The sequence below is a fragment of the Cetorhinus maximus genome, chromosome 4 (assembly GCF_964194155.1).
Source record: "Cetorhinus maximus chromosome 4, sCetMax3.hap1.1, whole genome shotgun sequence".
NCBI lineage: Eukaryota > Metazoa > Chordata > Chondrichthyes > Lamniformes > Cetorhinidae > Cetorhinus > Cetorhinus maximus.
This window is the reverse complement of record NC_135882.1, coordinates 128493-143036: the sequence shown is the minus strand read 5'-3', so window position 1 is coordinate 143036 and position 14544 is coordinate 128493. Positions and strand designations below refer to the sequence as shown.

Below are 14544 nucleotides of genomic sequence, written 5' to 3'. Positions count from 1 at the left end.
ACCTTCACTCCCTCCACCACCGATCCACTTTGGCAGCAGTGTGTACCATCTCCAAGAAGCACTACAGCGATTCACCAATTCTCCTTCAACAGCACCTTCCAAACCCCTGACCTCTACCACCTAAGAAGGACAAGGGCAGAAGAAGCAATGAGAACACCACAGCCTGCAAGTTCCCCTCCAAGCCACTCACCATACTGACTTGGAACTCAACGTTCCTTCATTGCCACTTGGTCAAAAGCCTGGAACTCCTTTCCTAACAGCACTGTGGGTGTACCTACACTACATGGACTGTAATGGCTCAAGAAGGCGGCTCACCACCAGCTTCTCAAGGGCAACTAGGGATGGGCAATAAATGCTGGACTAGACAGAAAAGCCCACATCCATGAAAGAATAAATGAAAAAAAATTACAATGTTACACATTTACATGGATAATTTCCAATACAGTGATTCCTTGTTTAACGTTGTAGTTGTGTTCCTAAGTACAACTTTAAATGAATCAGATTTTCCAATTACAACCAATGGAAAAGCTCCAGTTAGGTTCTGTAGGAGCTTTCTCATCAGACGAATGCATTAAAACATTATACCCTATAAATTCAACAACTGTACATTCCTAAATTACTAACTCTTTCTACTTACCTCACGCTCACCACCTCTCCCACTGGCTGACCCCCTCACTCGCCATCTCTCCCACTCACTGCTTCCCTCCCCTGAGCCCTTACTATGAATGAGAGCTTAGAAGAGGGTAGCGAGAGAGAGGGAGCCAGAGGAGCTGCGAGAGGGTCAAAGAGGGAAGCGGGGAGTGGGAAGGTCGGGGAAGGAAGCAGCCAGCAGGAGAGAGTCGGGGAGCAGGAGAAACCACTCTAAAATGACACTGATTGGGTCATGTGACGCTTATTTGCCCTCAGTGCGAAATGACGCTAAAGCAGAAATCCCAATACTAAGTGCGAATACCAGCCCCATTTTTTATCAGCAATAGTAAAGCAGAACAATGCTGAATGAGGCAACTTATAACAAGGACTTACTGTACAAATGTGGACATAGGAATTTCTAAAGAATCCGACAGAATAACGACTCTCAAAGAAAAACTTTCTTCTCATCTCCATCTTAAATGGTAGGTCTCTTATTCTTAAACTATATCCCTTAGTTTTAGTCTCCCCCACAAGAGGAAATATCCTCAGGGTATCCACCTTATCAAATCCCCCCAAGATCTTATATGTTTCAATAAGATCATCTCTCATTTTTCTGAACATCAGTGGGTATAGGCCCAACCTGTTGAACCTTTCTTCATAGGATAAGCCTGTCATCCCAGTAATGAGTTGAGTAAACCTTCTCTGAACTTCTAAAGCAGTCATATCTTTTCTTAAATAAGGAGACCAAAACTGTACGAACTGTAACAACGGTGGTGCAGATGCATGCTTTTTAATATATCACAGTATTTTGGGATGTGTAACCTGGAAAAAAAAATGTTAGCAAAACTCAAGAGTCATCTCCACTCTTCATAATATCCGGTAACTGGATAGAGAAAAACATGAAATAAACAACATCATCCTACCCAGGATTGACTTCAGTGACAGCAGGGTGTTTGTTGCTATTCCACACTCTGAAGTTGTGTGTATTCTTCCATGCAGTGACAAACAGATTGCCATAGTCTGCTAACATTTTCTCATTATCTGAAGCAGAGTAAAAGACATACTGATATATTGCCTGGTTAGAATAGTAGATAATATTCAGACAATTCTCCATTCAGTTAGCTTCAACATAAATGTTCAAAATTACTTGAATATTAATCCAAACTTTGAAATAATGCAGCTTCTGTACATTCAAAGACCGACTTGAATGGTGTTCAAAATCTACTTCAGAAAGCTCACACTGTAAACAACAGCAGCTTTCATAACTAGAAGTTGCAGTTATTCCGCAATTCTACTCATCAGGATGCTACACACTGTTCAATGTTATGGGGGAGTTTCTAAATTTATCACATACTATACTGGTAGCTCGACAATTATGAAAAGCAACTGCTCTGCAAACTACCCATGGCATACTTAAAAAAAAATGCATATTCACTTCACAAATATGTCAGTGAATTATTTGCATGTACAAGAATCAAATGAAGTTTTTTCATAGGTCATGGGAATTTAAGCACAGAATTTTACAGCACAGGAGGCCATTCAGTATCTGTGTCACCTATCTATTGGAGCAATCCAAAGCTAATCCCAGTTCCCCATGTTCTCCCCACAGCCCCGTATCTTCCTCTGCTTTAAATATTTATACACTTTTCCTCGGAAGTAAACAATGGTAATTTGCACTCTATGGTGAAGCTCTCTGAGCTCCTACAACCAGAGGAACATTTCTCCTCTTCTCAATTTCTCATACTTGGTGAACAGTCACAGCACTGACTCTCCAACCAGAAGTAATAGCTTTTCCCCATTCACTCCATCAAAGCCCTGCCTAATTTACAAAAAAGACCTGATTAAATCTCCTAATAGCCTTTTCCCCCAGCCCAACGGAAATAGTCTCAGGTCATATGGCATCCCTGTTGTCATTCAGGTGAATCTACACTGCAGTTCAATTTTCAAAAACCAAATGCTGTTGGCACTTTGCAGTTTTACTGACCAGCAGTGGTCATTCAGGGTATTATATATTTGAACCCTTGGGTGTCATGTTCATCTGTACCCTTGAGTGTCCTTCCATTACGTGCATAGTCCTTTCCTTCTTCTTCTCCACCTTAAATGTATTACTTTACTTCACACTTCTCCAAATTAAACTGCATCTGCCGGTGTGATTTCACCAATATAAAGTCTGATACAATTCTCCTCACCATTTGTCAAAATCCCTACATTTAAGTCCTTACATAAAAAAGTTTGCCTCCATGATCTGATTTACAAATATTTCAAGTAGTTTGACACTAACAGATGTTGCAGTTCTGAATTAGGATTCATACACCAATGAAATGACAGCTCTAAATAAAAGGCCCACAAAATTCAAAAACTAAGAGGTCTAATTGCAAATAGGACAAGTTGCTTGGTTTTCAAGGACCAGAGTGGCAGGGCTCAGGCTAATTTCAATGAATTAAGCCCAATCAAATATACTTTGTAGATCAATGGAAATACAATCTTTTATGATACTCTTTTGCTGTGTACGTAAAACCATTATTTTACTATATAAAAACATTACATCTCACCTGGCTGCAAAGTAGTGGCAAGAAGGGAATGAATATAGAGTGCAAACTGGGCCCTGATCCATTCATCTCCTCCTTCCCAACCTGTACCATCGAGAAAGATATCATCCCTATTTTCAGTTACATGCTTCACCAAAAAATCTGCAAAACGTAGGTCTGCTGTGGTGAGGTTCAACAGTTTGCGTAGCTCCGGATCATGTGTCTGTATCGCAGCTTCCTCAATCTGTAAAAACATATGATTTAACAGAGCTGCCAAATTTCTGATTCCTCTCCCCTTGTGGAAATATATGAATTACGCTTTTAAAGAATGATTGAAAGGAATGGGCATTTGCCTTCATGTTTGATGCAAACATGATGTGAATGAAAGGATGTTGCTCTTTGCTGAATCTTGTGTTAGGAAATAGAGGTAATTTAAGTAAGTTATATTTGCATTTGTGGGTGTTAGGAATGAGTTTTAGCTTTAAAGTTTAAGTTTGATTTGTATTTCTATATCTGTGTGTTAAGAAAGGTCAAATAGAGTTTTAGTTTCACTTTAAAAAGGTATTTGCATTTCTAATGAGGAGTTTTATGACCCTTAAAGAGAAGGTAAATATACAAGGGTAGAAGGATTGGACTGTTGCCTAGCAACAGCGGCCCAGAGAGGCAGGTGCCTCCCACAGACACATACACAGAAGAGAAACAGCAGTTATTTTGGAAGTTATTTGAGTGCAGTTGGTTCTGAAAGTTGCTGCCAAGAGAAATTGGAGCAAAGGGGACAGATAGCCAGTCCCAAGCTAAAGAAAAACCCCAAAAATCCAGGGGAGCGGAAGAGGGGAAAGAAGACCTTCTAGTCAAAGGAAGGACAGGAACCTGGGAAAAGGTCCTGTTAAGTGAAGTTAAGAATGAGGAGAGAGAAAGGCTCCATGCTTCAGATTTAAAGAAACAAAAGCTGCAGAAAGCAGATTTAAAGCAAGAACAGCTTGCAAGAGGCAAGAAGGTCCAAAGAGACAACTGAAGGTCTGTAATTCTTTGCTATGGGCATATGAAGCAGTGGTGCACTGTTGATGGCTGAGTCAGAGAGACAGAGTGTGTGGAAGACAGCTTGAATGCATGTGGTGACCCAGGGAAGAGGAACATCAGAAGGAAAGTTTGAAACCCTGGAGTTGAACCCTTACAGAAAACATCCAAGAGAAAGCATTGGTTTGGAAGAAGATTCCAAGGCGAGGTCTTGGAGAGTGGTGATTGGAAACCCTCATGTGAAGGACAGAATTCAGGGAGACTGGTTGGTTCACGGTGTGACAAGCGGCTGGGGGGAGTTGATGAGAGATCCATAGCATCTGGCTGAGGTGGCATCTGTCACTTGGTTTCAGACTGTGCAGTGTCTGACCACGGGGTGCCATAGATTTACATGGACTGTATACTTACTGTGTATGTTATAGTATAAGATAGCTTTTGTATCTTGTGAATAAATGTTTTATTCTTTTGTTAAAAATTCATCAGCTGACCCCTGTGCCTCTGTTCAGTGGCTACTCTCCACGTATCTGAACAAACAAATAAAAGCTAGGATCTATCAAGCTGGATTCCACTCTGGGATCAGGCTTGTCCGGGGGTAACTTCAGCTGGGATTGTAACACCCGTTTCTTCTTGACAGTATTTTGAACTTAGATTTTCACTAGTCTTCTTTATTAAATATATAAATGGCTATTGTGAGGCATAACTTTTGTTTGTGGTATTCTAAAACAAGACATTTCTCCAGTTAATTTTTGTACACTTAAAATAAAGGATCGCCCCTGATTATACTCCCACCAATGTAGATGCTGATTCAAATTGCTATAATCCTGGCTGTCCTGCAGATTATACTTCAACATTTAGTTCCACACAAACCAAGTGTCAATTTACAATTAAAATGGTAACGAAAGGTAGGGATGAAGGTTAAAAGTGGGAAAAAGTGCTGAGTGTACTAAAGCATCAAAAGGCCTCATTCATGAAAGAAATGACCTACACTCCTGCTACGATCCATGACATAAACTGTCAAGAGATTTTCAGGAACGCAACTACAACTTTAAGTGAGGACTTACCTTACGCACGCAAGACAGCTGGAGGCATATTGGGGAGAAATGAAAAACATATACAAGACACTGGGTATATTGCTGGTTAAAGAGGACACGGATAGGCTGGTGGAAAGGCAATTGTGAAAAATGGCACAGGCTCCAATAGCCCACAAAAGCACCTCTCTGATAGATTTTAAATGTCCAATGGCACTATTGGAAAATGCATACGGTAGTTTCTCCTGGTGTCCCAACAAAAATGTTATCCCACAACTAACATTACTGTTTCAGTCACTGTCCATCTCAGCAGTGGTTGTGGGACATCGCTGTGTGTAAACTGGCTGCTGCATTTGCCTACTTACAAAAGTTCCTACATTTGAAAAGTAATGAATTTGAGACACTCTGAGGATTTGGAAGGATCTGTGTGAAGTCAAGTTGTTCCTCCTAAAGGCTCAGAACAAGAGAGATGGGGATTGAACGGGAAAGTGGAATTTTATCAGCCATGATCATATTAGATGACAGAGCAGACTCGAGGGGACAGATGGCCTGCCCCTAATTTCTTATATTCTTATTAACTGGGCTTTTATAAGCGAGATGGACAGAATACCACCTGGCTGCATATTTCTCACAGGAACAGTGTTGCCACATGTTTTGCTCCATTTCTTTTATTCATTCATGGGGTGTAGACCTCGCTGACTAAACCAGCATTTATTGCCCATCCCTAATTGCCCTCAAGAAGGTGGTGGTGAGCTGCCATCTTCAACTGCTGCAGTCCATATCATGCAGGTACACCACAGTGCTTTAGGGAGGGAGTTCCAGGATTTGACCCAATGACAGTGAAGGAACGGTGATATATTTCCAAGTCAGGATGGTGTGTGGCTTCCAGGTTGTGGTGTTCCCATGTGGTTGCTGGTTTGGAAGGTGCTGTCTAAGGAGACTCAGTGAGTTCCTGCAGAACGTCTTGTAGATGGTACACACTGATGACACTGTGCGTCGGTAGTGGAAGGAGTTAATGTTTGTGGATGTGGTGCCAATCAAGCAGGCTGCTTTGTCCTGGACGGTGTCAAGCTTCTTGAGTGTTGTTGGAGCTGCACTCATCCAGGCAAGTGGAGAGTATTCCTTCACACTCCTGGTTGTGCCTTGTAGATGGTGTTAGGGAATAGAGACAGTTTAAGTAAGTTATATTTGTATTTGTGGGTATTAGGAATGAGTTTTAGTTTTAATGTTTAAGTTTGATTTGCATTTCTGTATCTGTTTGTTAAGAAAGGCCAAACTGAGTTTTAGCTTCACTTTAAAAGGTGCCTGCATTCTAATGAGAGTTTATGACTGTTGCAGCTAAGTTAAACAAAAAAGAGGAGAGAAACTGGGCTGTTGCCCAGCAACAGGGGCCCAGAGAGGCAGGTCCCTCCCACAGAAACACACAGAAAAGCTATAGAAACAGCAGTTTTGAGCTCTGTTTTGAAGACAGCTGCCAAACAGAAGCCACCTAGAAGGGACAGCTAGTCACAAGCTAAAATTGGTTTAAAGTAGCTGCCAGAGGGACTGGAGCAAAAGGGCCAGATAGCAAGTCCCAGGCTAAAGAAACAGCCCCAAAAATCCAGGGGAGTGGAACAGGAGAAAGTCCCAAGCAGACTTTCTAGTTAAAGGAAGGACAGAAACCTGGAAACGGTCCTGTTAAGTGAAGATTCTAATGTGAGCTCCTGCAAAGTGGAGTTTGGAAATCCTTGTGTGAAAGTTGGAACGCAGTGAAACCGGTATGCTCATGATGTGACAAGCATCTTGCGGCGGGTGGGTGGGGTAGTTGAGGAGAGATCCATAGCATCTGGTTGAGGTGGCATTGGTCACTTGGTTTCAGAGTGTGGTGTGTCTGACCACAGGTTGCCTATTGGTTTACATGGACTGTGTACTTGCTGGGCAAAATTTTTAGCTCGGCAGGCAGGCACGTGCCTAACCTGCTCGAGCGTACAATGACGTGTGTTGACATCAGGCGAGCATCCCATGTCAATGCACAGTCACAGGATATTTCAGTTGGCTGGTGTGCACCGGAGTCAGCAGTGCACCTGCCGACAATTAAAAGGCCATTAACAAGGCTATTAAAAGAAATTTTTTGTTGCCCATACAACCTTATGGTTGGTGGGCAGGTGGGAAGACCAAGCAGCCTTTGCACATTTTAGGAAATCTCAACCATGGGCGGAATGAGGATTCCAAAAGCAAGTAAAAATACAAGTTATAAAATTTAATTAATAACGTGTCCCCTCATGTGACATGATAATTTTTTTAACCACTCTTCATCTCCCTGAGGCAGCTGTGTCTCTAAAGATTCTAAAGCACGCACTCACACGCATGTGTGAAATTCACGCTTGCCCTGCTTGCACTCCCCCTTCCCCCTCTCCCACCCGCACAAGCAGTGCTGAGCGCTGCCGCTTGCGTTTCACGCTGGACGGGCATTAACTGGCCTGCCAGCGCAAAATCGCCTTCAGGCCATGATCACAAGCGGCTTCCTGACTGCCCCCGCTGAGCCTGCCTGGCAAGGGCTAAATTCTTCCCACTCTGAACATTAGAGTACAAGATAGCTGTTGTAACTTGTGTTATCCTTACAAATCTGTATATATCTGTAAAGGTATAGTTGTGGGTGAAGGAGTATTGTAATATAGTTCATGTTTTCCTGTTAAATAAATGTTTTATTCTTTTGTTAAAAGTTCATAAGCTGACTCCAGTGACTGTTCCGTGGCCACTCTCCACGTACCTAAACAAACAAAAAGTAAAAATTGGAATCTATCAAGCTGGGTTCCACCTTGGGATCAGGCTTGTCCAGTGGTAACCTCAGCTGGGGATCTTAACAATGGTGGAGAGGCTTTGGGCATCAGGAGGTGAGTTACTCGTTGCAGGATTCCTAGCCTCTGACCTGCTCTTGTAGCCACAGTATTTATATGGCCAGTCCAGTTCAGTTTCTGGTCAATGGTAACCCCCAGGATGTTTATAGTGGGGGCTTCAGCGATGGTAATGCCATTGATGGTTAGAATCTCTCTTGTTGGATATGGTCATTGCCTGGCACTTGTGTGTCACGAATGTTTCTTGCCACTTGTCAGCCCTGGGTTAATAGTAAAACATATATACGGATGTGAAGGATGAACAAATGAGGAAAGTATTAATTTTAAGGTTCCAGCAGGCTCGGTACAAATCGACTTTAAGAAGGTTTTTCAATCTCTAGATTTTATATCGACATAAAGGTTACAAATTAATCACTGCACCTTGGCGCTGGGCTGAGGCTAACCATTTGTTGTACCAACACAAGAATCAATTTTACAAAATTGTGGAGAATTTCTTTAATTTTATACATTTAAAAGCTAGAGTTGTCTTTTAAGTTGGTGTTCAACGACCAGTGGAACTAATAAGCTAATTTGTGTAGCACCTTCTTACTTCCATTTTATCAAAACCAGAAAGTAGTACTTGGCATATATTAAACCCAAATTAACTACATGGAACAGTACTTAACCTGTAGAAAGACAGAAAAACATAGGGAATGTAACAGATTAATTTCACCCAAATCTTAGAATCATACACTAGCAGCAATCTGCAAATTGTATTAAAGTTTATTAGTGTCCATTTTATCTTCTTCTATAACCACTCTACACTTAAGCAGATGGTAAACTGTTTACGGGAATATTTATTGTTGTGCTGTTAGCCAAGATATTGTGCCAGAAGATATTGTTGCGCTAAAGCTATGAACCAAATTACATTCCGGAGTTCTGCACTTACATCAATAACTGCATCACTCAAGTGCTTCTGCTGGCGAAAAAGGATATTTGTTGCTCCAGCAACAAACCCACGCACAGCGACATCAGAGAGAAGGTGGTGCTGCTGCAAAGCCATGTATGGTAAACAAAGATAACCCTGCAAGAAGGAAACAAAACACTGAATTAGTCATAGTATTATTCTTTACAAATTAATTTTCAAATGTTGGCTAATAATGGCAATGGAAAACATATAAAAGGATTATAGTTTGAGGGAGAGAAGAGTGGGTCTAAGACTTTTTTAAAACTTAAATCAATGCAATTGTAAGGATCTGAAGACAAAGCTGGCTAAAGTGAACTGATAAATTAGATTAAGGGGTGGGTCAGCAGAGATGCAGTGGCAGACATTTCAAGACATATTACATAACACTCAGCAAATATACATTCCAGTGAGAAAGAAAGACTCTAGGAGAAGGATGCACCACCTATGGCTAACTAAGGAAGTTAAAGTATCACATTGAAAGAAAAAGTGTACAATTCTGCAAAGATTAGTGGTAGGTCAGAAGATTGGACAAAATTTAAAAACCAGCGAAGAATGACTAAAGAAGCAGAGAGAAATTAAGGGTATGAGAGAAAGCTAGATAGAAATATGAAAAAAGATAGTAAGAGTTTCTACAAGTATTTAGAAAGGAAAAGAGTAAATAAAGTGAGCATTGATCCTCTTGAGAGAGAGTCTGGGAATTAATAACATGAAATAAGGAAATGGCAGAAGCTTTGAACACATATTTTGTGTCTATCTTTACTGTGGAAGACACAAAAAATATCCCAGAAATAATTGTAAATCAATGGGTGAAAGGGAGGAAGGAACTTTAAATAATTACAATCACCAGGGAAAGGGTACTGAGAAAACTATTAGAACTAAAGGCAGACAAGTTCCCAGGACCTGATGGACTTCATCCTAGGGTCTTAAAAGAAGTGGTTGTGGAAATAGTAGATGCACTGGTTATAATTTTCCAAAATTTCCTAGATTCTGGAAAGGTCCCATCAAATTGGAAAATAGTGAATCTAATTTCTCTATTCAAGAAAGGAGGGAGACTGAAACAAGGAAACTACAGGCCAGTTAGTCTAACATTGTCATAAAGAAAATGCTAGAATTGATTAAGGAGGTGAGAGCTGGACACTCAGAAAAGCTTAATGCAATCATACAGAGTCAACATGGTTTTGTGAAATGGAAATCATGTTTGACTAACTTATTAGAGTTTTTGAGGAAGTAACAAGCAACTAGGAAAAAGAGGAACTGATAGATGTGGTGTACTTGGATTTCCAAAAGGCATTTGAAAAGGTGCCACATCAAAGGTTACTACAAAAAATAAGAGCTTGTGGTGTAGTGGATAACACATTGGCATGGATCGAGAATTGGTTAGCTCACAGGAAGTAGAGAGTAGGGATTAATTGGTCATTTTCAGATTGCCAAGTGGAGTGCCACAGGGATCAGTTCTGGGGCTTCAACAATTTACAATCTATATCAAAGACTTGGATGAAAGAACCAAATGCATGGTTGTTAAATTTGCTGATGATACAAAGATGGGTAGGAAGGTAAGTTGCAAAGAGAACATCAAGAGTCTCCAAAGGGATTTAGATAGGTGGAGTGGGCAAAAAATTTGGCAGATGGAGTATAATGTGGGAAAATGTGAACTTGTCCACTTTGTCAGGAAAAATAGAAAAGCGGTGTATGTTTTAAATGGAGAGAGATTACAGAACTGTGCAGCAAAGAGGGATCTGGATGTCCTGGTATGTGAATCAGGAAAAGTCAGTATGCAGGTACAAGTGACTGGAAAGACAAATGGAATGTTGCCAAGATAAAAGTAGGAATGTTTTGTTACAGTCGTACAGGTCATCGGTCAAAGTACATCTGGAATACCGTGTACTAACTTAAGAATGGATATAATTGCATTAGAAGCTGTTCACAAAAGGTTCATTCCACTGATTCCTGGGATGAGGGGGTTATCTCATGAAGAAAGGTTGGGCAGGTTGGATATGTATCCAATGCAGCTTGGAAGTAGGAGAAGTGAACTTATTGAAACTTATAAGATCCTGAGGGGACTTGACAGGGTGGATGCTGAGAGGATGTTTTCCCTTATCAGAAAAACTAGAACTGAGGACACAGTTTAAAATGATGGGATCTCCCATTTATGATGGAAATGAGGGGAATTTATTTTTTTCTCAGAGGATTGTTAGCCTGTGGAATTCTTTTTCCCAGGAAGTGGAAGCAGGGTCATTCAGATGCTTGTTTGGCAAGGGAGTCAAAGGGTACAATGGGTAGACAGGAAAGTAGAATTGAGGCCACAATTAAATGAGCCATGATCTTATCAAATGGCAGAGCAGACCCAAACGGCCTAATGGCCTACTCCTGCTCTTACTCCGTACACTTGTATGTATGTTTGTAGTTATCAAGTTATATGCAATCAATTCATGTAAATATGTCCATTATCACAAAATGAAATAAACTACAGGATAAGGAATGTGTAAATGGAAAAGTTTCCCATTATCACACCTCTATAGTTTGCAACTAGTTACAGATTACGGGACTTCTTCCTGTATTCGGCAGTATTTGTGCAGCACCATCTTGCATCAATAGGCCACGTTTGACCCTTAGTTTTCGATTAGAAAGAAGTACAAGACCGTCTATGGTTTAGAGCTTCGAAAAGTAGGAGTATGTACCTGTGCTGACTCCTCAATGGTTGTGTGGGGAATGAAGACAGGGCCATCAAGGAATGAGGTCAAGTACATTGACAGAGAATTTTGAATCTGAAACTATGAAGGTGGCTACTCTTATCAGGCTGAAAACATAAGGCAGTGTTACTTGAATATCCTCTTGTTGGAGATGATCAGTGTTAGTTAGATAATGAAGACCAAAAATCTGGGTCTGGACAGGGTGTAATTGCCCTGTTACAGTTAAACATGTAAAAAACATTGTAACTCAAGATGAAAATGTGTGTTCTTGAGGCAAATCCCAACCTGCCAATCTCCTCAGTTTGGTCCTTGAATAACACAAAGGAAAATTAGCCATCTTAATATTATCTCATTAAAATCATGTTGAGTTTTGAAACATCTAGGGTAGGATGAAATTTTGAACAATTTTGATTTAGGAGCTTGCATTTCTATTGTACCTTTTATGACCTCAGAAAATCCCAAAGTACTTTACAATCAAAGTAGTACATTTTTTTTATTACTCATTTGCAGGATGTGGGCTTCACTGGCTAGGCCAGCATTTATTGGCCATCGCTAATTGCCTATGAGAAAGTGGTGGTGAGCTGCCTTCTTGAACCGCTGCAGTCCCCGTGGTGTAGGTACACCCACAGCGCTGTTAGGAAGGGAGTTCCAGGATATTGACCCAGTGACACTGAAGGAACAGAAATATGTTTCCAAGTCAGGATGGTGAGTGACTTGGAGGGGAACTTCCAGACGGTGGTGTTTCCATGCATCTGCTCTTGTCCTTCGAGATGGTAGTGGTCGTGGGTTTGGATGGTGTTGCCTAAGGAGCCTTGGTGAGTTTCTGCAGTGCATCTTGTAGCTGGTACACACTGCTGCTACTGTTTATCAGTGGTGGAGGGTGTGAATGTTTGAAGAGTAGTTACCCATGTAATGTAGGGATTGGGGCTGTCAATTTGCACACAATAAGCTCTCAAAAACAGCAATGAGATAAGGACCAATTAAGACAATGCAGATGCCAGAAATCTAAAATAAAAACAGAAAATTCTGGAAATACTCAGGTCAGGCAGCATCTGTAGGAAGAGATATAGAAGTAATGTTTCAGGTAGATGATCTTTCATGAGAACCAACTAATATGTTTTAATGGTGCTGATTGCGATATAAAGGTTTGCCAATACACTCAGGAGAACTAATTCGCTGTTCTTCAAATGTTGTCATGGGATCATTCACAAGAGACTGGGAATAAATCCATCATGTTGAACATCCGCTCTTTCCACCATCAGACAATTGTGTTTACAATTTACAAAATGCATCGCGGCAACACGTAAAGGTTTCTTCAACAGCACCTCTCAAAGAAATGACTTCCACCACCTAGGAAGAGGAGGGCAGGAGGCACATGGGAACTTCACGATCTCCAAGTTCCCCTTGAAGACACACACCATTCTGACTTGAATATATATTGCCATTCCATCATCATCACTTGGTCAAAATCCTGGAACTCCCTACCTAAGAGGACTGTTGGAAGACCTTCACTACATGGGCTGCATGAAGACAGCCCAACAACTTCTCAAGGAAAAGAGAGATGGGAAATATATGCTGATCTTGCCAGCAGCACCATATCCCAAAAATACAAATTAAAAATACGACCACATAAAAAGGCGGTGGTGTAGATGGAAGACAAAATATTGTCATTCTTAAAATTGTATAATGAAGTACAATTTTTGAGGAACAAGTTGTCTTGCAATTTTACAGTATTTTGGCACAAAATTGCTAGAGTGCTACATTTACTAAGAGCAAACAAGCCATCTTACCCTAGCATTTAGACAGTACTGGAATACTTTTGATTTCTATGTCAATTAAATTGCACTTTTGGTCTCAAGGTTTACAAAAACATTTTGGCCTTTAATGTACTTGTGCTATACAAAGATGGCAACATGCAAAACATCTACCAGAATTCAAATTAAAGTTAAAATGCGATATTTATAGAAGTTACCTTAGTGAAAATAGCTAACGGCATTCCATATTGGTCTTCTTCTAGACCAGAAATTAGTCCCGGGACTATCACTGTCTGGCCTGTGTTAGCCTGTGGTTGCACTGTGATTGGCAAGGACTGGGAAATGAAGGAATCCGATGTAAACACTTCTTTTTGGTCAGAATTATCCTTTTCATTCAACGTGTCTTCCTTTATCCCATTATCTGCATCAAGAATGCTTGGATCCAAAGTTTCCCAATCGCTCTCTGATGAGTTAGGTGAAGCACATTGTGGAGGCTGCAGTGGCTGCTGAAGTCTATTATCTGCCTGCTCAGAACTCTGTACATCCGAAAAGGTCACCACCTTTGCCATAGCCTTCATCTGATGATCTCCTCCTGGATATTTTGTCTTTACACTGAATTCTGAAGCAGGGTTTGAAATATCTGACACAGAAATGGAAACATATTCTTCAGTATTCAAACCATGTTCCTGGAAAACAACTTCCTCAGAGGCGCTCTTTCGTGGCTTGTATTGCGATGAATCTGCTAAACCATGTTCTACCATTCCTACAGCAATCATAAAAATAAGTCATAGGTTATTAGTTAAACACAGTCCAACCTCCCCATGCAAAAGAATAAAGCATTATCCAGGGTAGGGGAAACAACTTGATCCACTGTCCCCTTCAAAAGTGACAGGATAATAGAATCATACGTAAAAAATATACCACCCCACCCTTTTTAACAGGGCTTGCTGCAAAGAACACCTTGGCTCTTTTAAAGAAAATACCAGTAAAAAAGGAATCAAACTCACATCAGAATCAGAAGCTCCAAATGGTCCCAAATCAGAGAGAACCAGGAGCAGGTTTTGTACATGGACGAGCTACACTAGAAGAATGCCGACTATTTACCATGGGCAATTTA

The 14544-nt window shown here is 40.8% G+C and overlaps 1 protein-coding gene across 2 annotated transcripts in view; it reads right to left on the bottom strand.

The window, feature by feature from the left end:
• Positions 1-14544, bottom strand: part of avl9 (AVL9 homolog (S. cerevisiase)) — a 145025-nt gene that overhangs the window by 37600 nt on the left and 92881 nt on the right. For both annotated transcript variants that reach the window (XM_078539792.1, XM_078539793.1), the window contains 4 exons: positions 13646-14190; positions 8966-9100; positions 3183-3402; positions 1554-1671 (listed from right to left, as the gene is read on the bottom strand). In XM_078539792.1, coding sequence (XP_078395918.1) covers positions 1554-1671; positions 3183-3402; positions 8966-9100; positions 13646-14190 — 1018 coding nt within the window. The remainder of the gene's footprint in view (positions 1-1553; positions 1672-3182; positions 3403-8965; positions 9101-13645; positions 14191-14544) is intronic.